This window comes from Olea europaea, unplaced genomic scaffold, assembly GCF_002742605.1.
Source record: "Olea europaea var. sylvestris unplaced genomic scaffold, O_europaea_v1 scaffold1008, whole genome shotgun sequence".
NCBI classification, from domain to species: Eukaryota; Viridiplantae; Streptophyta; class Magnoliopsida; order Lamiales; family Oleaceae; genus Olea; species Olea europaea.
The window spans coordinates 142,609-167,776 of NW_019227399.1; the positions used below are offsets into that span (position 1 = coordinate 142,609).

General features: G+C 32.6%; 1 protein-coding gene across 1 annotated transcript; it reads right to left on the reverse strand.

Moving 5' to 3' along the window:
- Positions 1–590: 590 nt before the first annotated feature.
- Positions 591–16,141, reverse strand: LOC111372538 (Niemann-Pick C1 protein-like). Its single transcript, XM_022994886.1, has 39 exons — positions 15,966–16,141; positions 15,749–15,810; positions 14,976–15,075; positions 14,632–14,739; positions 14,272–14,388; positions 13,840–13,990; positions 13,163–13,410; positions 12,685–12,873; positions 12,126–12,202; positions 11,910–12,027; positions 11,567–11,650; positions 11,256–11,348; positions 11,028–11,129; positions 10,689–10,757; positions 10,471–10,566; positions 10,287–10,394; positions 9,903–10,016; positions 9,588–9,671; positions 8,754–8,882; positions 8,391–8,589; positions 8,020–8,163; positions 7,882–7,925; positions 7,294–7,377; positions 7,112–7,180; positions 6,939–7,015; positions 6,687–6,756; positions 5,819–5,968; positions 5,583–5,648; positions 5,198–5,342; positions 4,960–5,024; positions 4,815–4,880; positions 3,969–4,062; positions 3,642–3,678; positions 3,489–3,546; positions 3,269–3,379; positions 2,998–3,065; positions 1,675–1,741; positions 1,525–1,593; positions 591–943 (listed from the first exon to the last, which is right to left on the reverse strand). Exons 1-39 carry the CDS (start codon positions 16,008–16,010, stop codon positions 857–859), a joined length of 3,864 nt encoding a protein of 1,287 aa, XP_022850654.1. The 5' UTR covers positions 16,011–16,141; the 3' UTR covers positions 591–856.
- Positions 16,142–25,168: the final 9,027 nt, after the last annotated feature.

A 25,168-nucleotide genomic window follows, 5' to 3' on the forward strand; every position in this document is an offset into this window, starting at 1 on the left:
AATAACAGAACCTGGAGATATTCAAATGTGAACAAGATACTTTAATATCAAGATTGAGAATAGTAACCTACTTGGTGTGTGCGGGTTTCCATCTCCCTTGATTTGACCACGGGCGCGGATGCCGGGATAGAACAGAAAACTCTGTGGGAGGTTAGCTTAAAGATGACTTAAGGGACAGTCATGTCAGGCAGCCGGGATAGAACAGAAAACTCTATGGGAGGTTAGCTTAAAGATGACTAAGGGACGTATTGAATATGGCAGTAATGACATGACGTCGAACTAGCAGATTGTGGGTGGAGAGGAGAGGAGAGGCTTGCCTTTCTTCTGTACATAATACACGAACGAGCGAATCAACTATCAAGTGTATCCTTCCTAACTTGTTTGCTCTTACACGACTAATGATAAAAAGACGAGGCTCCTAAGAGTAGAGTTGCACCCCATATGGAACCATCGTCAATTAGATTTTAGCATGTCTTTTCATAAAAATAAGTCATAACGGTAGACCAGAATGACCGGGTCCAGTCCGGAACAACTGGGCACAGGTCAGCCCACGCCTTAACCAAGAAACCATTGCCTACAAGCCTCTAAGAGAATTCAACTTCACAATTCTCCATTTTAATGGTAAACTGAGAGGTACAAAACGTTGAAGACAGGAATTCACAAGATATCTGTACATTTTTCCGTTGTATATCTCAAAACAACATCAATTATCATTTTACTTTACATTTGAGTGTGCTACTTCAACACGATAACTGGCTAATTCTACAAGCACCTATACGGATTCTATGGAGAAAACAGAAAAAAGGGAAAGAAAACAGAAAAATAACAGCTACTCTACAAAAAGACCCGAATTAGATTAGAACTGTGACGAAGTTGATGGCCGATCCTCTTGTTTTTCAATGAGAACACACCTCGATGGAGGACCAAACATGCTCAATAGTACCTGAACAAACAAGTAACGAAGTCAAGATGCAGTGCGTGTTTAGTAAAGCTAAAAAAAAATTTCTTTTAATTGAAAATGAGTTATTTGTGTTGTAACTCCTACCTTACTCTCAATTAAGCATTTTTTCCTACTTGTGAGTAAAAACACATAATTTAAACATGTTTGCAAATAAATGTTGCTCAGTTAAGTTTAAGTAAATTACAGGCGAAAAGTAGTCATCACATCGTATCCCAAATTATAGATTTATGATGGTGAATAAATAAAAAATTGTTCATCTAATTTTGTGAAGATTTCCAATAAGCAATTGCTGTCAAGATTATTATAATATTATCAAAATTGAGATTATAACTGAAGTCAGTTGCTCATTTATTATACTTCTTCAGTAAAATGGGAAAGTACCGTAATCGTTACTATTAAGACAGAAAAAGAAGTTCAAATCTTGTTTGTTTGTAGCCAATAATACTATGATACATTTTTATCTCCCACAAAAGTTGGATGAATTTATTCTTATTGACCTCACCAGCTTTTACCCCAAAAATAATTAGTAGAAGAAAAAAAGATGATAAATACAAAGATCTTACAGGTAAAAAGACCAGCCCATGCAAGAAACCTAGGAGCACCAAAGCAAGGTACATTTTGAAATAGTAAACCTGCAAATCATATAGTAAAGTTTAATCACTAGAAAAAAATGCTTTTCTTATGCACGAATCTTAATGCACGAAAATAGATACCACAAAGACTTCGGTCTTTGAAAAGCAAAGAACAAGCACACCAACGAGCTTCGTGAGTGTGATTCCACTGCCAAAGAGAAAAAGATGAACGCATCAGTTGAATCATTATGTATTGATGGGGAAAAATGAAATTGCCTCCAAAAGTCTCCTCAAAATATTGGAAAAGAGTAGTTTTACCAATAAAAAAGTTAATCTCTTGAATTCAAGATTGAAACTGAAACTATATGGACATCAGAATTCTTAGCTGTTGGAGCGGAAAGAAATAAAACCTTGGCTAAAAGCCCAAGATACATTTGTAGAAGAGGTAAGGAGATACAAGTTAATGAACGAGTGGTAGAAAAGGATTCCCGTAGCCTACCCATGTTTTGAAAAGCTTAAAAAAGTGCAAAATTCTTCTTTAGGAAATAAAGTAAAGACTTGCTTTTCAAAATAAGTTTTTCATCTAAAAATCTCAAAAAAATATGTCATGCAATTTTTTTAAAGTAACTTTTGAGCTTAGCCAAACATGACACAAATTCAACTTCTGACTTCCCCACACCACACTCCATCAAAACATAATCGAAGCAACAACTTTTCCAAAATAATGTGCAAGTCAATTCATAGTGAATTATGCCTTTTCTTTTATCTGTATTTACTACCTGAAATATATTACAGATAGGTTGTAATTCTGTGCTATATGAACAATGTAAAACAGGAAATCAGCGGCTCTGGGGACGCATGATCAGAGGGTGGACTAAGTTGTATGCGTCCAGTGAATTTAGGGCATGCATCATTTAAACATACAGTGTAATTACCAATAGACACTATTTTCTATTTGGAGAGAGGAAATATTTGGTGCTAATGCCCTTTGAGCCCCATTTTTTCACCAAAATACATTTTTCAACAGTGATTTGACAATATTTCAACCACACATTCTTCAATAAAATAATATTATACGCAAATCAAAAAAATTTCCTTATTTTTTAATCACACATTTCCCATCAATACACTATTCAAAAATTCATTTTCTCCACAAAAATGGAGCTCAAACAAGGGCAATATCATTTATTTCCTATTGTGAATTACTATTGCCCCAAACTACGTGTCGTAAAATCAATTGATGCCATATATTATGCTAAAAATAGTTCTTCAAACGTTTTTCATATGCAATTGAATTAGGTTGTGTTGCTTTGAGTTGCATAGCGTTGCGTTGCATATATTGTTCTCCTTAATCCCCACACAGAGTCAAACCAGACAACCTTTTTGGAGACCAATGAAGTAAAAGCTGAGAAATGGCCAAAAGGAGATCTACAAAAGCTTCTCAAACAGAGAGAGAATGTAAACCTGAAAACAGAAGCCCCCATTGTCGTCAGAGCCTCCTTCATTCGTTGATTTCTATCTCCGCTACTTACCTGGTATGGAAATGTAAAGTTAGTGGATCAAGAGACTCGCATATTAACCAAAAAAATGGTAATCAAGAAAATCACACACTGACAGATCATACCCCCCCCCCCCCCTCTTTTCAACCGTAGCCCCTCACAGAACCCAAAAGCGTGGATGCGGGATAGAAACATCATGGATAGATATAAACATTATATTCGGAATTGAGACTTACCAAGAAAGCATGTGTAATATGCACACAGAACTCGACGGCTATACCTACGGACATTATGAGGTTAACAACGGACACGGCATTGAGTTGAATATTCAAAATTGCCATTACACCCTACAGGGTACCCACGAGTACAGAAAGTTAGAAAGCTGTTAAATGGTGCTATATGTGAAATTCTTTGAAGTAAAAAGGTTCCTAAACAACTGACAAGAAAGAAACGTACCATGATATCCACAACGATCATTATCAACACAAGAAGAATAATTGCTGAAGTCCAGAAACTAAACACAGAAGGAAGTAAAGAGATAAGCAAATGAAAACGTTTAAACATGGAAAGTAACAATTTTAATCAGAAAACTAGGGTAAAAATGCTGACCTGCATGTGATAACTAGACAAACGATGAAAACAGCACCTGTCAAATTTTAGCAAAACTTGGTGTTTTTGAGATGGATCATAAAAATTATTAAACGGGCGAATATATGTAGTAAACAAAGTGTCCCATTAGGAGTTTGGGGTTAGAATATATAACTAAATGTGATCTCTGAGTAACGAGTAAAAAAAAGTTTCTCCTAAAATATACTGCTGTTTGAAACCGATACATTCAATCCTGCATAAAGGGCTGCTAATCAAATAGAACATTAAGTCCGGTTGCTTGCAGGTGCAATTGGTTGAAAAGATTACAAGTCTATGAAAAGTTCTAACCAGTAGCTATAGCTAGGTTGATTAGTGCCGTCTTCCATATGCTGAGATACTGCTCAAAGAACATATAAAATACAGCATATGGGAACACCTCAATCTGCATTGGATAAAACATGTCAGAACAGAAAATAGCATCAAGTTCATAATTTATGACGTTATCTATCATGCAGCGTGAGCATTGGTAATGTGCATGTATGTATATGCCCGTTCCCAAGCACACTTGTATGTGTGTTTGGTACGTAGTAGTGGATGGTATAATGAGCAAGTATTCAGCATCCCTTTGTCTTTAATACCGTAGAGTGCTATCCGATCCTCCTTATCAAACATACAGTACGAGACAGACAGATGAATGGATAGACACAAAAAAGAAATTTTGTACTTAAAAAATATAATGCTCCTCTTTGGCCACCATTTTCTAAAATACATTTTCCCCCAAACTAATTTTCAACCACACATTCTCCCAATAAAATAATTTTGTATGTTGACTCATAACTTTTTCTACATTTTAACTACACATTCTCCCAAAAAAATCACTTTTCACGAAAATCTATTATCAAAAAAAAAGTCTATCAAACAGAGGCAATATTAAGGGCGAAAAGTGTACAACATAGTTCTGCAATACAGACTAAAGACACATTTTCTTAACAGTACACAAATCCATTGCTAAAATGGAAAGAACTAAGAACCAAAATGCAAGATTTGTGGCAGAAAAAAAGTGGAACTATGGACTCGATTCGCATGAAAATAACAAAAAGGACAAAATATGAACAACTCAGTTGCATGTCTATATCTAATAATTTATTGAACTAGCTACACCCGATACCTGCTCATGCCAAATTAAATATATACCTTTAAAGAATCAGACATTTTTGAACTAAAATCTCGTGCAGCCCTCATTGAGTTGACAAAATCAGACTGAAAGAGGAAAAGCCAAGACTTTAAAGAGTAAGTAACAGAATTAAAATAATGTAAACTTTTCAGCAACAGTCCTTACTTGTTTATTAAGCGGTGTGTGATATGTACGAAATGCTGATGCTTGAATGATTCCATCCTCGTAGCCTGATGACACATGGAAGTACTTAGACTAAGTTCAAAGAAAGTTGACAAATTACATTATACTTAGCTTGCCAGTTGAATTTTTTTCATTTTTTATAAGACTTTCTAAAGTTAAATAAATCTTAACCATTAGATAAACAGATTAACCTTTTGCCTATATGATCTAAACCTTTTACCTTTAAGCTCGACATTGTTCGTATAAGCCCCATTTCCACCTTTTGCACAGTCAGAAGAAGGCAAAGCACTAAGAAACCATGGAAGCTTCTCCCTGAATTGTGTCGTGGATGGGCGTGCATTTTGTAAATCTGAGCGGCGGAAACACTAAATAATTCCAATATTAGTCACTAAATAATAAAATAGGAAGTTATTAACTGTTAGTTCATGATCTTTATACACCAAAATGGGAGGGAGATAGGTAGGATAAGCACAAGTAATTACAAGTGCATACTTTATTTTTGTACTCCATGATCATTTGAAAAGTATAAATAGTTTGAAATAGAGGGGTGCTCTAGGTCCAGCTACAACAGATATAACCACTAACAAGGATTAGAGTTAAATTACCGTTGTGCAATCCTTGCAAATTGTGCTGAGGCCACACGATCCATCACTTGATAAACAACAAGGCGGCTGAAAGAATTATTTTATCAAAAACCAATTATGTAGGATTCAACTGCAAAGAAAGACGATTGCGGAACAATGTAGTAATTTCCACTTCAAGTGTAACCAGTTTAAGACAAAATGAAGAGCTTAAACATTTGTTGTAAAAAAATGCATAATAAAAGCAAGAAACAAGAGACCTGGTCATCAGGGGGACAATAACTGCCATTTGTGAATTTCCTACAACATCCAAAAGCTTCTGGAGAGATCCAAACAAGAAAATCATCAAGCCACGAAGCCGCGGGTTTAGCAACGTAACTCGACTCTGGTACTAGTGAAGCTCTTGCAATCTGCAGAAGTTAGATTTAGAAATAAATAATATAATGAAGATAGAAGAAGTAAAAAAGGAAAATTAGAGAACATTTACCACTAGAACTTGGACACAACCTGAGATGCTAGAGAAAAAAAATTCTTGTTTCTTCTTTAAACGGTTATTATGGTTATAAGTTTTTAGTTGACTTACTCTTCATGTCGATAATACAGTGTCGACAAATTCTAGAAGAAGTCTTAGACTCAAGTTACTTAACAAATAAACTTTCACTTACATCCAAAATAAAAGACCTATAAGATCAAGTAAGAATAGCAATCATGTGGTATTCTATCCTTGTTGAAAACTTATAAGCCGGAAAATTTATCTAACGCAAGAGATAAAAAAACTCTAATAGCGTGTTTAGTCGGATAGACTGTACAGTACTGTAATATAATGAAGAAGTTTTAGTGTTAAGTCATCCTGGACTGAGTGCTAAACGTGCAATGAATGAATAAGATGCACCCCATCCTTCTGGTTTACGAGCTGAGGGGAAATAAGCAAGAAAATATCATAGTTGTTCAAAAACACATCAAAATACAATTGCACAAGTCACTATCTCGAGTTCAAGATCTCTGATCAACAGGAAAAGGCGATTTCAGATAAGATCATATTAGATAAACTTAATCATTTCTGTACAGAGTTAAAGTTAAATTCGGGCTAGAAACTATCTTTAATTCTGCACAAGACAATTGTTTTACCTCATTTAAAAGAGAATTAGAATCACATTGGCTTATGGAGCAAAGCTGGTTCGTTTGTCTTGAATCTGAACTGAAGAAAATAAACAACACAAACATGTTAAGAACTTCAATACAAACGATAAAAGGTACATCTCAAGTCAGGCATAAACGTTATCCTAGCATAAGTGAATCTAGTAACATTTTCCCTAAATATGTGAAAAGAAGGAAAACAAGTAAAACTAGTAATATATACGAGAATGAAAGATGGCTAACCTATAGTTGTAGTTTTTCACGACAAAGTACAGTGGTGGTCCTATTCTGAGATACTCTGAGACATTATTAAAGTAACCCTGTAAGGAGAGAGGACATATATGTAAATGCCACTTCTCAGAACACCATGAGATGATCTAATTTTTCAAAGAACAAACATAATCAGAATACAAGACCTGAAGATACGAGTCTCTGGGAAGAACAATTTGTTGTTCTAAACCAGGTTGAATTCTTGTACACAAGGCCTTAGAGGATCAATAAGGAAAAATTCCCTTTTAGCCACAGAAAAAATTGCTACTAACATATAAAAGAATACAAAGTTACAAGAATGGCAGAAAAAAAATGTGGAGCAACTTACAATGCTTGCCAATGCGAAAGCAACAAAGACAGAGATAACTGCTATTTTAACACCCCAAATATTCAGAAAGGGAGCATGAATTTCCTAGAAAAAGGAAACCCATTTGTTATTACTTGACCAAAAATGTAAACATATAGACAGTGCAAACTCAAAAACTAGAAAATTCATTTAGAATATTCATTGACTCCGTAAAACTATGATCACATTTGCAGAGAAGTTCACCACTCCTAGATTGGTCAGGGGGTGGTTAAAAATTTTCAAGTTCCAAAACCCCTCTGCTATTTTTTATATCTGTAAAGGCACCTCGAGCTCCATAACAGATAGGTAAAACAGATAAAGACTGGTTATACCCAAATATAAGGTCCAACATTTTTAAAAATACTAGTGCTCTTAGACAATTTATAAGTCATTCTTGGTATATGTATAATAGACTCACTGAGCATTTTGTCATATTTCTAATCCGCATAGTTAACGAGATACCAAGGGTCTGATTTCTGCTTGTTTATTGATTCATTCACCAAACAAACACCCAAGTCTTTAGGAAGAAAACATAAATCAGGCACAAGAAACATGCAAGATATCTCTTACCTTCATATATCGAGCTAACAGTCCAGGTTTTTGTAGATGACTGCCTATAACATCATTGATATAATTTCCTTAAGCTCAATGCAATAAGAGGTAATGATAACTCAAAGCACAAAGAAGAAATGGAGTCCCAAGTCATACCTTTATCAGGCTCAGCATTTGAACCAGAGAGTTTTATACAAGGAAAACAATCAATCCTGTTGTCCTCAGCTCTCAGGAAGTCAAAAATAATCAAAGCAACAAATGCAGTAACTTGCAGAAGGAAGTCCAACAGAACAGCAAGTGCTGCAAATAGAGTGTATGTAGAAGTTGAACAAGAAGCCCGAGCAAGTATAACTTATAAACTATAATTATACCAGGTTATAAAAATATTGGTGATCACTAAACTTCTAGCAAATTTTATGTAGTCACTAAACCCCAAACTTCGTTACAATTGGTGAAGGACCACTAATGTTTAGCTAAAGTTAATGAGATGATGATACTTCCTAAAGTTTAAAATAAACACTTCTAACCTGCAAACATGGAAAAAACACGGCAAGCTGGCATAGGAATAAAACTTCCAACTGCAAATGCTAAAACCTCAGATAGACTTGCTAGTGTTATAGATGGTCCAACTTCTACTAGTGCATTACTAATTCGTCCCTCTAAAGGCAATTCTGACTGTTGCCGTTTAACTGCTTGCACCAATATGCACATGTTGTCTACCCCAACCTGATACAATGGAAAATATCAAAATTGAATCCTTCCCAAATCCCATTTATCAGTCCAGAGATCTGAATGAACAAATCCTTTCTAGAATAAGAAGTAAACAGAAATATGTAATAAACAACAATGTGAAATTAAGTCAAAGGAGGATACAGTGAAATAAAACTTACAGCCAAAACAAGAAAAGGGATTACTTCCATTATTATAAGTGTTGATTTTATTCCAATTGCACTGAAAAACCCAACAGATCCAAGTACAGAAAGCATGACAAGCATAACTCCTGAAAGACCAAGCAATACCTGAAACAGTAGGCATAACAGATATCATTTTAATATTCGGATTAGAAACTGACATCCCGATTAAGGACAATATCTTTAACAAAAAAAAAAAAAATAAGAGATGAAAAAATAATGCAAAGATTATTGAGTGCCTTAAGGATGTCGAATACATTCCTTCTCTAGATGGTAACATAGAGATAAGGTAAGTTAAATATCTTTTCTTCTTCTATTTTCCAAAATGACTGAGATATGTACTCCAACAAAAGTGAAATTTAAAGGATCAGGTAAACAAATTTAAATTTGTACTAATTATGCATACAAAAAGGACCAGTTACAAGGAATGTTATTATATCATCTCAACTAGAGTAAAAAGAAAAAACAATGCTAGGTTTACTAATTTCATTTTTAAATGACCACTTTCTCTTCAAATTACGAAAACGACATTATAGCAAGAGTTCAGAATATAAGGTGTCGTGTCTACTAGAAAGCAATAAATGTTTTTAGTGTTACCAAAGGAAATTTCTGGCTTGTGACATTGGAAAATGTAGAAAGAAACAAAGAAAACAGGAAGATCCTTAATGGGCTAAAAATGTTGGAACAAGATCTGGTCATTAATAAAATTAAACGAGAAGAGAAGTCACCAAAAGTCAAAAGTACCTTGATTAAACATTGAATGATTTGATAAATAGATGCAAGTACACAAAAGGGTCTTCTATATAAACATACCTTAGATGAGATATAGCACGAGGAGAAACGAGGAGTATCTCCCAGAGTCAGAGATATGTAAGCAAACATTACAAGATAGCTTATCTGACATAGAACACAAAATATGTTAACTACTTAAAAGAATACAAAATAAGCAGCTGGTACAAGAATTAAATAAAATACCATCATTCATATTGACTAGCAGAGCAAATGCTTAACATATTTAATGCATGAGCTTCATTCTCATTAAGAAGGAAAAATTTCCACCTCTTTAGAGCTAAAGATATAAATTGATAAGAATTGCGGGGATGAAGAAAGAGACTTTCATTTCCCTACCAAGATAGTTATAGCATCTGCAGTACTTTCTCTTTTTAGTTCTTCCTCAACAGAACTTTCCGATGAAAATGAGAGCGTTAAGTTTTTAGCCAGTACCATTGGCAAGAGTTCCTCCTGTATAACAGAATTGGATGAGAATCCAGGTCATTTCAATGAAGATGTACACTTTAGAGCATTCTGTGAATTATCAATACACAGCGATAAATCCAAATTCGAAATTCCTTTACCATGCTTAATGTCAATATAATAATTCAAGTTTACATTAGTGCAAGAGATCATCTCAACACATTTTTTTACACACTCGCCTCACTGACTACAAAGAAAACATAATTACAGAATAGGGCTTTCATTTAATGAAAATTATACATGAAAACGATTGCAAACCTTTGCTAGCTGAATGAAGGCTTTCTCCCATGCCACTGCCCTCTTAGTATAATTCCCTTCCTTATCAATCGCATTGTTCACAGGGTAGGTCACAATGAATGCAGAAGCCTGTGTAAGGAAAAATATAACTTCATTTCTGTATACCTCATTTATAGAAAGAACCTATCGCAGGGACATAAATTACCTCCAAATAGTTATTTCCAGAGAAACCACCAAGAGAAGTGCTTGGATCAAGTGGAGCTTTAAATGCGCTCATACACGTGTCCGCTGAAGTATAATGCTAAAAGAAACCATATAACAGATAAGTATCTCTGAAGAAGATAAAGGTCAAATTAAATGCAAAGCAAACTGAAAAACGGATTGAGAATATCATGGCATGAAGATGGAGATCACAGAACACACCTGAAAACAATATTCAACATGTTCAAGACCCCCAAAGCCATCATAGTTAGCAGGATCCATCTTGAAATACTGTCACACCCAGTAGGCTTAGTTAGTTTCAGCCATGGGTAGGGCAATAACATTAAATACCGAGCAGAAATTGTTGGAATACATGCAAGAGCTTTGTCATCATAGCTAAATTAGCAATTATTGATGCCTTATGCAAAGGGAGATACTGGTATCCTGTTATTGAAGTGTTGTTACAACGGGGAATCAAACCTTTTTGTTACTCTGGAAAAATGACCCAAAAAAAGGGAAGTGTGAGCTTAAAATTCTCAAGGATTTATAAAACCATGATACCTGAAGAACATTCTGAGTTGCACAATCTTTGCCGAGGGGCTTCATGCAAATGTCTGTCAGAGATACCATCTCACCAGAAAAATTAGCTTTAATAGCATCTACCTATCAAAATAAGAAGACATATATTCCTCTAAGAATCTAAAAGTTCTAATAAAGTACGACATAATTTTTATATCTCATAATTAAAGTAACGCCTTCTCATTACATAAAAATAACAACAAGAGTCACCTTTTTCTGTACATCAAACAGTAACTTTATATTGTTTTCTGTCACAATTGTCGGTGCTTTTCCGCCCATGTCTGGGATTGTTGCTATTATGAGCTGCAAAATTCAGTCTTAGTATTTCAACCTGCTGGGGGTGGAGGTGGGGGAGGGGGAGAGATTTTGAACTTTCCTGACAGCTAGCAACAACAAATTACTAAATAAAACAACCTAAAATAGATTGGGTAGGAGCAGAATTCTCTGGAGATGTCTAATAAAACAGAAAGAAACTGGATCAATGGATATATACAAAGGAAATGCACAAATTGAAATAAAACCTGCTCGATTCTGTAAAAGGGGGCAAGGTGATTGTCAAAATATTGTTTTTCTTCGGCAGCTCTACTCCCTGGGCCTACCCATAGCTGAAACATTAGTGGTATTAACAGTCAATCACAATAGAACCAACTAATTTAATTATATAGAGCATCATCATGAACAAGAAATAAAACTTATGTCCAAAGATCTAAGCCAAGTGATATAACATGTGAAGCACCTCAAAGTAGATTGACCAAGAACAATTACAGTGATTAGGATTCAGACAAAGATAAGCATGTCTAATGTGCATTTGAATTAGAAAGTGAACAAATGCCATAGATACTTCAAAGCTTTGCTGTGTAATACCTTCTCCGGCCTTGTCTCTACTTGGAAACGAATAAGACCTAAGCAAAGCACAAGAACAATAGCCAGTGACGAACACAACACAAGTTTTGGATTTCTGGCAACCCATGTTCCATATCTCCTGAAATAGGAATGTAATCCACAGTCAAATAGTCATTCTTAAAGAAATATCCTTGCAAACTCCTCACCAGTACTGGTTTAAATGGTATAATTAGTGACCTGTAAAACTTTGACATGTATCCTTGCACGATTGAAAGTTGAACGCCACTAGAAATTTGGGGAACATCCTCAAGCATCTGGTAATTGGAAGTAGTAAAAGAAGAAAAAATTGTTAAGATAGGTGGACTTTAGAGATGATCTATAGAGAACTAAGAAATGAAATTTCAAAGATGAACTAAGAGTAACAGAGCAGAATTTTTTTTTTTTTTTTTTTTATGTAAAAATATTATCCAAATAAATCAAATTAACTTCTACATGTATCTGTTGCCTCCAAATCTATGATATGATGCAAATAAAGGCAGGAAAAAAATACTAAAAACGTCAAACTCGGAGGGATATAGCCTATGAAGCACGGACAGTCCTCCTAGGGTGTCATGCCTGTACCCGACATGTACTGGACACCAAAACTCCGGGACACATGCACGTGTCTTGCTTGCTTCAAAATTTTGTATCAATGTGACCTAATGGTGTTTTGTCCGTACTTCATACGAAGCTTCATAGGAAATAGAAGAACTTAACAAGCAAACAAATCACTCAGAAATCATGAAATGGCATGCACCTGCATTGGTATATTGTCGTCTTTCTGCCTGTTTACTTGACGAACAACACCACCATTGGTGACATTAACTAATGGTTTTGTTCTAGAGTCAGAACTTCTCCTTCTCTTTTTATGGACGAAACCCCACCCAAGAAACGCTGAGACCAATAATATATACAATAATGTTACAGCAACATCAACACATTTTGCCTGCACCATTCAAAAGAACATTAATTTGAAATCAGTTGAATAATTTTATTGCTTGTTTGGTATGAAGTAGTGAACAAAACTTGACAATATAATGAACAATATTTTAAATTCATTTTCTTTAATACTGTCCAATGCTACTAACAAACATGTCAATAAATATACAGCAGATTGTGGTCTTTCAAGCTTCTTTGTTATGCAATTTATTAAACTAAACTAAAATGCATTAACAAGTCCAAAGATGCATGTCTCAGACAAAACCAGTGACCATCCAAATGGAGTTTTCTCTAACCTTAAGAGACCCTATTCTCACATAACATGAACCTTCCTGGTGAGGAGAAGAAGGGGCTGAATTTGAGCAGACAGGAGATGAAGGACAATCACCACACGAACAGCCTAACGAAGTGTCACCACATGAATATGTAGACACATTCATAGGTTTCATTCCAGATGACTCGGGAGCATTAGGAGATAGATTAATAGCATACGGTGATCCTGGCACACCAAGCGGTGCTTTTCTACCAATAAAAGCATACCACTCTGCCAAATATAATTATGAGTCAGCAAGCAAAAAAATATTGAAAGTCATATAATACCAAAGACAACTCACTAACTCTGCCAGTAATTTTTAACAATCTTTGTGATTTTTATATTTTGTTTGCAAATTTGAGCATGTTTTGGCTAAGCTTAAAGTAAGAACGAGTTACATTTAGTTTCCAAAGATATTTTGATAACCTACTTTTTTCTTACTTTAAATAAAAAAGTAATTTATTTTGGAAATAACTCGTGTTACTGCCAAAAATAAGTACGTACTTGTTTTAAATATTGATTAATTAAAAAAATTATTAGCCAAACACGAGCAAGGAAAAATTGTAATGACATATTAAAATAACTTGATGCAATTGCAAGAACGCAAATACAAGCTTGCATGATTCTTTGTAGGTGACAAAACAGGGAGAAATGGATTACCCCTAAAATTTTTAGCACCGGCACCAATGAATTCTATGGCTCGAGTATTCATTGTACCAAATTTAACATCCTTGCAGGATTCGAACATTCCTTCACCAAAAGTGTCAGTGATGTAAAAGTCAATTCCATCGACGGTCAAATTATTTCCAACCTGAACAGAACACATATACAAGAGAAAATAAAAAGAATGAAAGAAAGCCTGAGTCCAAAATGGAGAAGAGTCAAACAACAGAGTAGTCGTGCGGGGTAGGTAGGCAATGTACAACCAACTTATCTAAAATTAAGCTAGGAAAGAGGAACACATTTATTTATTTGACTTTAGTCTTTAACATTTTCCTCATGTGCAGATTAGATTCAATTTTTTTACTTTTTTTTAAAAGTCTTGAACTGTGCACAAATCTCACACACTTACGTATAAGTTTAATAACTGACCTTGGAAATGGAAGTCACATTGATAAACTGACTCTGATTGGGAGAACATGTAAGCTCGCAGAATAAATTCAAAAAATTTCTCAAGCATGCTGGACATCCTACAAGAAAAGGGATTGCCTGCAATAAAAATTTACGACAAATTAAGTTCATTTCTTATAACAAAGATTGAGAGAAAAAACCAGTTACAAGAAATTATTAGATAAGAACCAACACAATCCTTTCCATATTTTAATTTTATTTTACCAAAAGCATATACTGTATTTGAAAAATCAGCAAGAGTTGGCCAATTATGGCAAGAAACAAAAGGATGGAACAATTAAACAACAAAAGTGATGCTAGTTTTTAATGTAGTAGTCTCACTTGTTGGACTTGCGACCTTAAAGTCTCGAACTGACGCTCTGTACAACAGACATTTCCAGTTATAGTTGGGCACAAACTTTGAATCTTTGCTGAAAGCAGTTCGTCTGGCTGTAAGCACAAAGTGAGAATAAACAAAACATCCATGTTTGGATAGAAACACTGGACAGAACAATACTGTAAGTCTATAAAAAGGAGATTTAGCTCATTTTCTTGTCAAGTTCTATGTACCAACATATTATGACTCTATTCAACCATAACAAGCTGCCAGTAAGAAGATCAACCAAAAATTGGGAGGAATATGAGAAAAGTTGAAGCAATAGGAATGCTTTGCCAACAATACCTACCTTAACAGATGGGGAACCGAAAGGGCAATTCAGTACTTTCCCATCACTGCGTGCTCCACAGATGTCATACATGGCGCAAAATTCTTCAGAATGCCTTTTCCTAACCGATGGAAAAAGTTGCAATAAGTCAACTGAGTCCAATATAGTTTATATTCTAAAACTAGTAGCTAAATAAGGATTCTTTTAGTTTTGCTATTTTTTCAACTCATGGCCTCGAGAAACAATAGAAGAATGATATCAGGAAATGCAATACAACTGCACACATTAAATCAGTTTATCAGATGAATTCAAAACAATGAAATCAGAATTTGGGGTATAAGAAAATTACAGCATAAGAATGCAATTTCACGAAATTTATCCACTAAATTTGATAATACATTTTCATTTGAAAAGCTTTTTTTTTTTTTTTTTTTTTTTTTTTTAATCAAATTTTCATTTGAAAAGCTTTTTTTTTTCTTTTTTTCTTTTTTTTTTTCAAAACTAAAAACTACACCATGACTTGCATTAATCCCACAGAAAATAGAACGATGTATAATGTGCTCGAGAAAGTAAAAAATAATAAAAACATCTAAATTGGGAAAGAATTTTATTACCATGGTTATTAAACCCTTTTTATTGACTATGTAAAACAATAATATTCATTTACATCTTATTTTATTGACAAAAAAGGCGACAGAATGGTGATCGACACACATAATTTCACTCTCCCTAAGCCAGCAACAAAAATAAAACTATAATTGTTATCAATATTTTTCAAGAAAGTATAAACGTACCCCTGTGTGGCATTTGCAGCTAAAGACCTCTCTGCATTTACTATAGATACGATAAATAACACCTGCAATCATGTTTTTTTCCAAATCAACTAGAATTTCCATTAATTCTGAAACCCATTTGAAAATCCGACACCTTAAACTCCAATTAATGTAAAAAGAGGGGAAAAAAGAAAAAAAGAACCTCCGAGACCCAAAACAAACTCTTGCAGCAACTAACCTTAAACGCAAAAACTACATAGCCAAACAGTTGGAGGAATCCCATGATTCTTCTGTGTTTTAAGCCCGGAACAAAGCAACGGGCTTTTAATACCACAAATGAGCCTGAAAATGAAAAGGAAGTGACTTTGGGTGTATTTATAATTTTTATCTATAGTAATACAATGGAGTGTTTAGGAGAGATATTAGTCAATACAAGTGTGTATATATAGGCTACAAACAGTCAATACGGAGTTGGAGTCTCAAAGTTCAGTTTTTAAGGAACAAACAGGAACAGAGCATTTGGACGAAAATGCCCTTGCTTTCGGTCACTTTGTCGGATCAGTTCTCAATGATGATTTTTTTTTTTCAACTCTTATCACGTAATCAAAACGTATGATTATACTTCACTGTTGGCAAGAGGGCTTTTTGGTAATTGCATATTCTGCGGTAAGTGAACTGAATATATTTTTTTGATTTGAGTCTCACAGTCACAGTAAACTTTTTTATACCAACTTTGGTGACAGTGATGGACAATTTTCTGCACTGACTCAAAAAGATATGATTTGGAAGTTTATTATAAGTTGTAAACTATTTTATTCTTTTTTGAAATTAATCGATTACCCCAGATGAAATTGTTTGGTTGACTTATTGGATTATAATTGATTATTTCTCGATTATTTTGCATACCTATCATGTATACTTACTTTATTTTGGATTTCTTGAAAGTTGATCGTAAACTGAATATTGTATGTAATGAAATTTGATGAGTATAAGAATCGAGTAAATTTCGTATTTTGTTCTAAAGAAATTGACAACATACATGCATTGTTTTATATTTCTTCACCCTCTCATCCTCAATATTAGGTGGGAAATCTCATTGGCCGATAGAAGGTTCCGAGTTGATACCAAAATGACTCATCGAATAGAATCATTTCTATTGATTTGGCTCGAATCGATATCACAAAGAAAGAGGAATGGCTCGTTGCATAAGACAAAAATACAGTCAAGAGTCGAGGCCTTCCTCTAAATGAATCTGTGTCTAATTTTTTTGAGTGATTATATTTTTGGTTTATTTTTCCCTCTTGGTAAAAGTGTTGATTAACATGAAAATGTTGTTGGGAATAATTAATGGGAAATCGTGCACAAAAATGGGAAGATGCTATAATTAATACATTATATTCTTGAATTTTGCATTATCTTGGTTTAGCATTTTTCAATGAGAGATTTGACAAGAAAAAAGAAAAATCATGAAATAGGTCAATTATTGGTGCTCATTTCATTTTCATGTGTACTTAATTTCATTTTGATACAAGTTATGTTCAACAAAGATAAGGGAAATTAAAATATACAATAAAAATCTAATCATTGTTTGCTATGATCACTAATATATTATAGTTATTAGTGATTTTGAGTTGCAATTTTTTGTAATATACTAGAGATGTTTCCACATGGAATAATATATGTAAAAGTTTTTTTTTTTTTTTTCAAAATATATATACATTTCTTAATGTGAAAAGTTGGTCTTGCTTAAGACTGCATTGAGCCACGTTGAAAGCCAAATGGGCATTTTCTTTTTTTGGGTGGGAAGTTGGGAGTGCATTTTAGCATTTAGTCAAATCACAATACACTTGTAAATTTCCACCACGAATTAGAAGGTTCATATTTTCCACTTATAAAATGGCAAGACTATGATTTGAAATCAAGAAGTAGTTTGTTCCAAAAATTGGTGATACATCGAAAAAATTCAAGACTCGTTCAAAGTAAATTTAATGTACTTCTAGTATATTTCTTCGCGATACGATTGTCTATATACCCTTGCCTCCTTTATTATTAAGCAGTTATTTAGGTCCTAGATAAGAAGTGATAGCAAACATGAATCTCACATTTTCACAATCAACGATTAAGGTTACTATTGATTGGATTCTTTTATCTTTATGTTTCCACTAATGCCTAATTGATAATGAACCTGAGTGGCTTATGTTTTTTACTTGTTGTTTTTATTCAATTGTAAAACTACAATTTAATTTGATTCAATTGGATAACTTCGCTTTAATTTAATTTCAGTTAAGATAACTCCATCCTTAGTGTTACAATAATAATTATCGTCATCACATGTAAACATTAGTTGCTAAAGTGTATTAAATACAATTTTAGTCAGATAGATGATGCCATTCATTTTTGTTACTTGTCGCATCATTGTTTTCCATCAATGCAAATGACACTAGGGTTGACTATGATCGATCCGGTTTGCTCCCGAAATTGTCGAGTATTTAATAAGTGGAATCATCGAGTCCAAATTTAATTATGTAACCGTTCAGGTTCGGTTCCATTCGATTCAATTCCGTTCGATTTGGTTCGATTCCATTCGGTTCATAGGTTTTGTATTATAATTAAATTTTTTTATATTTACAAAGTTACATTAATTTAACTAATGATATGTTAACTCTTATAAAATAACTAAGTCTAACCTTATGTGTCTTTTGCGTAGGGCTTGACCAAACTTTTGATCGAACCGACTGAACCGAGCCTTCTTCTTAGGTTAAATATTCAAACGGGTATTTGAATCGAGAATCAACAGGTTCGGTTCGATTCTCGATTCTAGATCAAGAACCAAAAAATCGAATCTCCTTAAGTTTTTAAATTAAATTATTTTATTTTTTCCAAATAAACTTGTTAACTAGTTAATTTAGTTCAAATAAAAATATATGATTTTCCTATTTCTAATTTTCAGTTCAAAGTCAACATAATCAAATTGACCTAAATTTTGTCCAAATCTGTTATTCTACTATAGTGTCGTTTCTACCATTTTTGAGAAATCGAATTGAAGCTCAATAATGCCCCCTCTTAATTATTTTGAGCTCTCTATCTTTCTCTTCCCATGATTTTAGGAATTAAATCTATATAATTTTATGAAGAACTCAGTAAAGAAAAACGCAAATGACACATAAGATTGTACTACATTTTTGGTAAAAGTTAAAATTGAACATATCATTAGTTGAATTAATATAATTTTGTAAATATTTAAAAATTTAATTATAATACAAAACGTGGGAATCGAATGGAATTGTACCAAACTCGAACGGTTCCATAATTAAATTTGGACCCGATAGTTTCGCTTACTAAATACCCACAAATTTCAGGTCTAGTTTTGTTCTCGATAGAATCGAATTGAATCGGACCATGTCCAGCCCTACTTTGCGTCTCTCTTGGTTGAGGTTTTCAAGGATTTAATTGTTAAAATCACAAGAATGAGAAGATAACGAGCTCAAAATAATTAATAGAGGCGTTGTCGAGTTTCAATTCGATTTCACTAGACTGGTAGAAAACGACACTATGGTAGAGTAACAGATTTAAATAAAAGTTAGATAAATTCGATTAAGTTGGCCTTGAATTGAAAATTAGAAATAGGAAAATCATATTTTTGGGTTTGAGCAAAATTAACTAGTTAGCAAATTTATTTAGAAAAATAAAATAATTTAAAAAATTAGTATGATTAGGTTTTTTGGCTCTTGATCTACAACCAAGAACCGATCCAAACACGTCTCTCGATTCAGATAGCCATTCAGGATTTAATTTAAGAAGAATCGTTCGGTTTGGGAGCTTTGTCCAGCCCTAAATGACACGATATGATCAGATTATAATCTTGAAATCGAGTTAAAGTCTAGTTACTCAATTAAACAAACTTTAAGTATAATTATCTAATTGATTGTAAGTGAAAGTATAGTTATCAAGAACAAAATTTTACCTATATATTTTTTATAATGTGAGATTATGTCCTCTTATTTTATAAAAATTAAAATCACTCTCGATAGTTTAAAAAAAATTGAAGATCTAAATGTTCATTGAATGTTGAAATTAAAAAGGATCCACGAAAACTTCTTAAATCTACTCCAAGCTTATCTCTAGCGTTTCGATCTTTTCTTGTGTTAGAACAAAAAATAAATTACAAAAGATAAAAAATAAAAAATAAAAAATAAAAAATCATTTTCGCTTTTTATAATGTAATCTAACATTTGTGATATTGAACGCACATGTCCTATTAAATGAGCCACAATTCCTTGTAATTAATTGAACTGTAATTTTGAAAAATGCTATTTGTGTTGGAGTATTGTGACATTATGTGATAAGTTTCATTAAATGTAAAATTTGGTGACTTGTCTAATATATTTTTTATTTAATGACACTTAAGCTCCTGTTTGATCCACATTACTTGAAAATGAAAATGGGGGGAATAGTGTTTTTTAAAAAAATGAGTGGTTGAAAAAGAAGGAAAATTTTTCGATTTACGTGTAATATTATTTTATGAAAGATTGTGTGGTTAAAAATAGGAGAGAGAAAAATGGAATGTAATGTAATTTAATTTAATGGGGATCAAACATAGGCGTAGTTACAATTTAATGTCAGTAATCGTGCCACGTAGCCGTGCAAACAGCGTTACTTTTTGGATTTGGTCAATCAATAAATTCAAGGGCATTTACGAAGACACACCTAACTCGCTGATGCATTTTAATGTGTCACGTGAATTGAGAATTATATTTAGTGATTGTTTGAATACATTATTTCAAAAAAATATATTTTTTAAATAGTGATTTGATATCATTTCAATCACACATTTTTAAATAAAATAATATTACACGCAAATCAAAATTTTTTCCTTATTTTTTAACCACACATTTCTCATCAATACACTATTCAAGAATGCATTATTACCAAAATAATGTGACTCAAACACCTCCTTAATGATGCATTTATTGCTTGAAAAAATGTTAGGTAATTCAAAAGAATTCGATTTCGTACGACACGGGTAAGATTTTTTGTAAATATTTAATGATGCATTTAATGCTATATAATTTCATTGGGGGTATAACCCCAATTTAGATTAGACTAAGGGTGCATTTGATTGCAAGTATGAAATTTATATGGAAAGAAAATAAATTTTAAGTAATTCAATTGTCTATACTTTATTTGTATGAAAATTGGCAATTAAATATGTTTGATTAATTTAATTTTCAACCTAAAAAAATTATACTTGTCCCTTTTTTTATTGATAGGTAAATTAGAGAAAATAGATAGATGAGAGAAAGAAAGAGGAAAATAAAATCATACTCCCCCTAAAGAAAATATTTTCCTTGATTTTGAGAAAAATATGATCACGTGACCAAAAGTAGGAAAATATTTTTCACGGAAAAAATGGCAATCAAGCAGTACAAAAATAAGAATTTGATTGAAAAAACACATTTTTTATGGAAAAATATTGGCAATCAAACGCGCCTTAAATGATATGTTAAATAAAATGTAAAATTAAACGAGTTATTTAATTTTATCCATCAATTAATGCAACATTAGCTTCATCTAGATTGAAATTGCAATTTTAGTGGGACTAAATAACATTATTCTTACTGAAAAATATATGATAAGGAATAAATTTCACATCGGGTAAAGATAAAAATATAAACCAAAATATAAAGATTGTTTTACTCCTCTTGACAAGGTTCATCTTTTACGATGAAATTTCAATTCTTACTGGTTTTTTGGTGTAAAATGTTACACATAGCACCGTAATATAATGAGCTCTCTCTCTCTCTCTCTCTCTCTCTCTTTATCTCTTGGTATCTTCATCTAATTTCACTCTATTTCTAGAGTGATATACAAGAACAATTAGAATAGTCCTTTGCTCAAACAACCACTTCACCCATGCAAATAGCGGTGTCCGAACGGGTTGGGTCAAGTTCAATCCCAGCCCGATAATCGAATCGACAAGAGGAATATATCAATCCGCATTGACCCAATTCGGTTCAATTTGGTAGAATTTTGGTTATCTGTACATTAAAAAAAAAAAAAATTAAGATTGATATAGTCAGATGAACCACATCCTTATTCCTTCTAAAATAAAAAATAAAAAAAATTGACATTTATAAACAGCTCATATAATTAAAACGAAAAATAAAATAGGGGCTCCTGGCCAATATTTATATTAGCAATTCCTTTTAACAAAATCGAGAAACCACCACGAATGTTCGTCTTCAGTTCAATATATTATTCTTTTTGTTTAGCATTCAAGTATTAATTTTATCTGTTTCTTGCTAATCGCAGTTTTCAAGCTAAATAGACAATCGAAAAATTATTATTATTTTTTTTAATTTTTTTTTATTGAATTCCAACATCCTCCCGACCCTTAATACCAAAATAATAATAATAATAATAATAATAATAATAATAATAATAATAAATCGAAGCAAGTGAAAATTGTAAAATATAATGATTACACCATAATGACGTGTTAATTTAACACAAAAACTTGGTTGTATTCCGTGGAAATATACAGATGAAAATAAGCCCCTGTTTGATCCCCATTAAGTAGAAAAATTAAGGGGGGGAATAGTTTTTTTTTTTTTGAAAAATAAGTGGTTGAAAAAGAATGAAAAGTTTTCGATTTAAGTGTAATATTATTTTATGGAAGATTGTGTGGTTGAAAATAGGAGAAAAAATGAAATGTAATAAAATTTAATGTAACATTCCATTTTTCTCTCTTCTATTTTAAATCACACAATCTTCTATAAAATAATATTACACGTAAATCAAAAAAATTTTCTTCTTTTTTAATCACTCATATTTCTAAAAAATACTATTCTCCCATTTTCATTTTCAAGTAATAGGGTCAAACGGGCTAAATGTGTGTCAACAAAATTGGACAAATCGACAGTTGGGGAAATTGTCAGTGAGGATTAATGATGGGGGACACCAATTACGACCGTTTTTAAGAATTATTATAAGATGGATATTCTAGTATTGGGGACCGTTTTTAAGAATTATTATAAGATGGATATTCTAGTATTGGGGGTGGGTGGGGGTAGTTTGGTAACTTCATGCAAATTTTATTGTGGGTTGTCCGCATAATTCTATATGTATCTATTAAATCGAGTCTAGTATTGTGTTTACACTTTACTTCCCCTAATAAAGTATCTATTTTTATACAATATCCGTTCGTTGATATGGTTAAAATTTTGTTCGCATAATAAATTTTGCTATTTTTGGTTCGATCCCAAAAGGTCTAAGGGCCTATTCGGTAATGATTATGATAATCAACTTTTTTACCGCTAAAGAAAAAAGTGGGTCTCACCTATGAGTGAAGAAGTAAAAAATGAATGCTGACTTAGAAAAGTAACAATTAAGAAAATTAATTTTTTGGAGTGAAAAATCAGAACCAAACGAGGGCTAAGAAAGATTACAAAATTTTTACTATTCTTACAGATCTATAAATCCCGTTGTATTCATGACTTAACAATCACCCATTCAGAAGTATTGATTGAGTTCAATTCAACTTGAAAGTCAAACTTGAATTCATTCGAAATTTGTATGATACTCTTTAGTGAACATTATAATTTCACATTCATTTCATTTGAAGGACCCATAACACAATTTTTATTTTCAAATTTCAAATTATTTTTAAAAAGTAACTTTTATACGTAATTTCTATTAACGCTGAGAGAATATGGTATAGAAAAAGGGCACAGGCCATTTAACATCATGATTGCCTCTCATCTGATGTTATCATAACCCTTTGCGCCACGCCTCGATCATGCAAAATACCCACGCTGAAAAGCGTACGAAATTGGAGCCTGCTTTTTCTTTCTTTCTTTAATTATAATTATTTTTTTTTCTCTCATAAAAGTTACTCATTTTTCATTTTCAATTATCTCAAAAGTCAAAAGTGTGAGAGCCTCAGCCAGCCAGATGGAATTTGTACTTCTTCTAATTAATTTTAGGGCCTGCCCATGTGGGTTTTAATTCCTTGCGCCGGAGACGTGAACTTGAATTACACACGCAACAATTATTGTGTTGAATTTTTAAATTAAAAGCTAATCCTTTTATTGTTCCTTTTGCCATTTAAAAATAAACCAAGAATCTAGAGATAGTACAATGAAATTTAACAAAGTATTTTGTTTTTAATTGCTACCTCTGTCCCATTTATATATGTCGATTTTGTTTTTCACACAAATTAAAAAAAATCTTATCTAGAGGGTGTCTGTCCACCATTGTTTGTAAATAATGTATTATAGAATAGTGATTGATATTAAAATGCGTAGTTAAAAAAATAAATTTTTTTTGATATATGTGTAATATTATTTTAATAAAGAATTTGTGGTTAAAAATGAGTACTGTAGAAAAAATAATGTGGTAGAATAGTAGACAAATAAAGTCTTAATGTTATTGAAAAAATAATTTTTTCCAAAAACTTTTCTAATCCGTCCTTTATTTTTGTACAATTTCAAAATTAAGTGAAAAAATTGATTATAACTATGCAAATTAAATAAGAATATATCAGTAAAGGAACAAGACAAAACAATAAGCATGACTATATAGCATGGGCATGCCAAAATTGGAAACAAAATAATGATCTTAAAATTATATTATAAAAAAAAAAAACTCATTTATTTATTATTATTATTTATTATTTTATTTATCTTGTTCTTTGAACAACTAAAGTAAAGTAAGATAGGAATAGCATAGGCATAACTATTTCACCAGAGCCTTGAGTGTGACTGACAGCAATCATAATTGATAAGAGTAATAAGGTTAGGCAGTCACTTCAAAATCATTTATTGAATAATTTATAACTGGTTGACCGAACCCAAATCATTCAAGATTGCAAGTCTGGTTTCAGAATTACCCCACCACGACCCGAACCCCTACCCCCACAACACAAAGCAAGCGTCCAGAAAAAATGTACTTTTTTTTTTGGGCCCTTAATTCACACATTTCAATTAACTCTTTCCCCTAAGCAGGCGGCTCCCCAGATTTGTGGTCCTTTGCCTTCCTATGAGCCCCAGCCTCATCTACTTCTCACTTTTTACAAATTCACAGCAGTATTGGATCAAGTGCCCTAATCAAGATTCAATTTTCAATATAAGGGTCCGTCTGATTACAAAGGTGGAATTGAATTGAATTGAATTGAATTGAAAACGACTTTCAGGGAATTGAATTGTCTAGAAATTGTTTTCCTGAAAATTGTAAATTATTGTGTTTGATTAGTATAATTTTTCAAGTAGAAAATGTTGAAATAAAAGTATTTTTTAGTATTTGTTTGACTTTGTTTTACATGAAAATTATCAATTAAAGGGATAGATTTTACTGGTATTGGAGATAAAATTTGTTTCCATTGCCAACCAAAAAAAAAAATTCAAGAAAATCATCTATCTTTTGATATTCGTTTGACTTTGT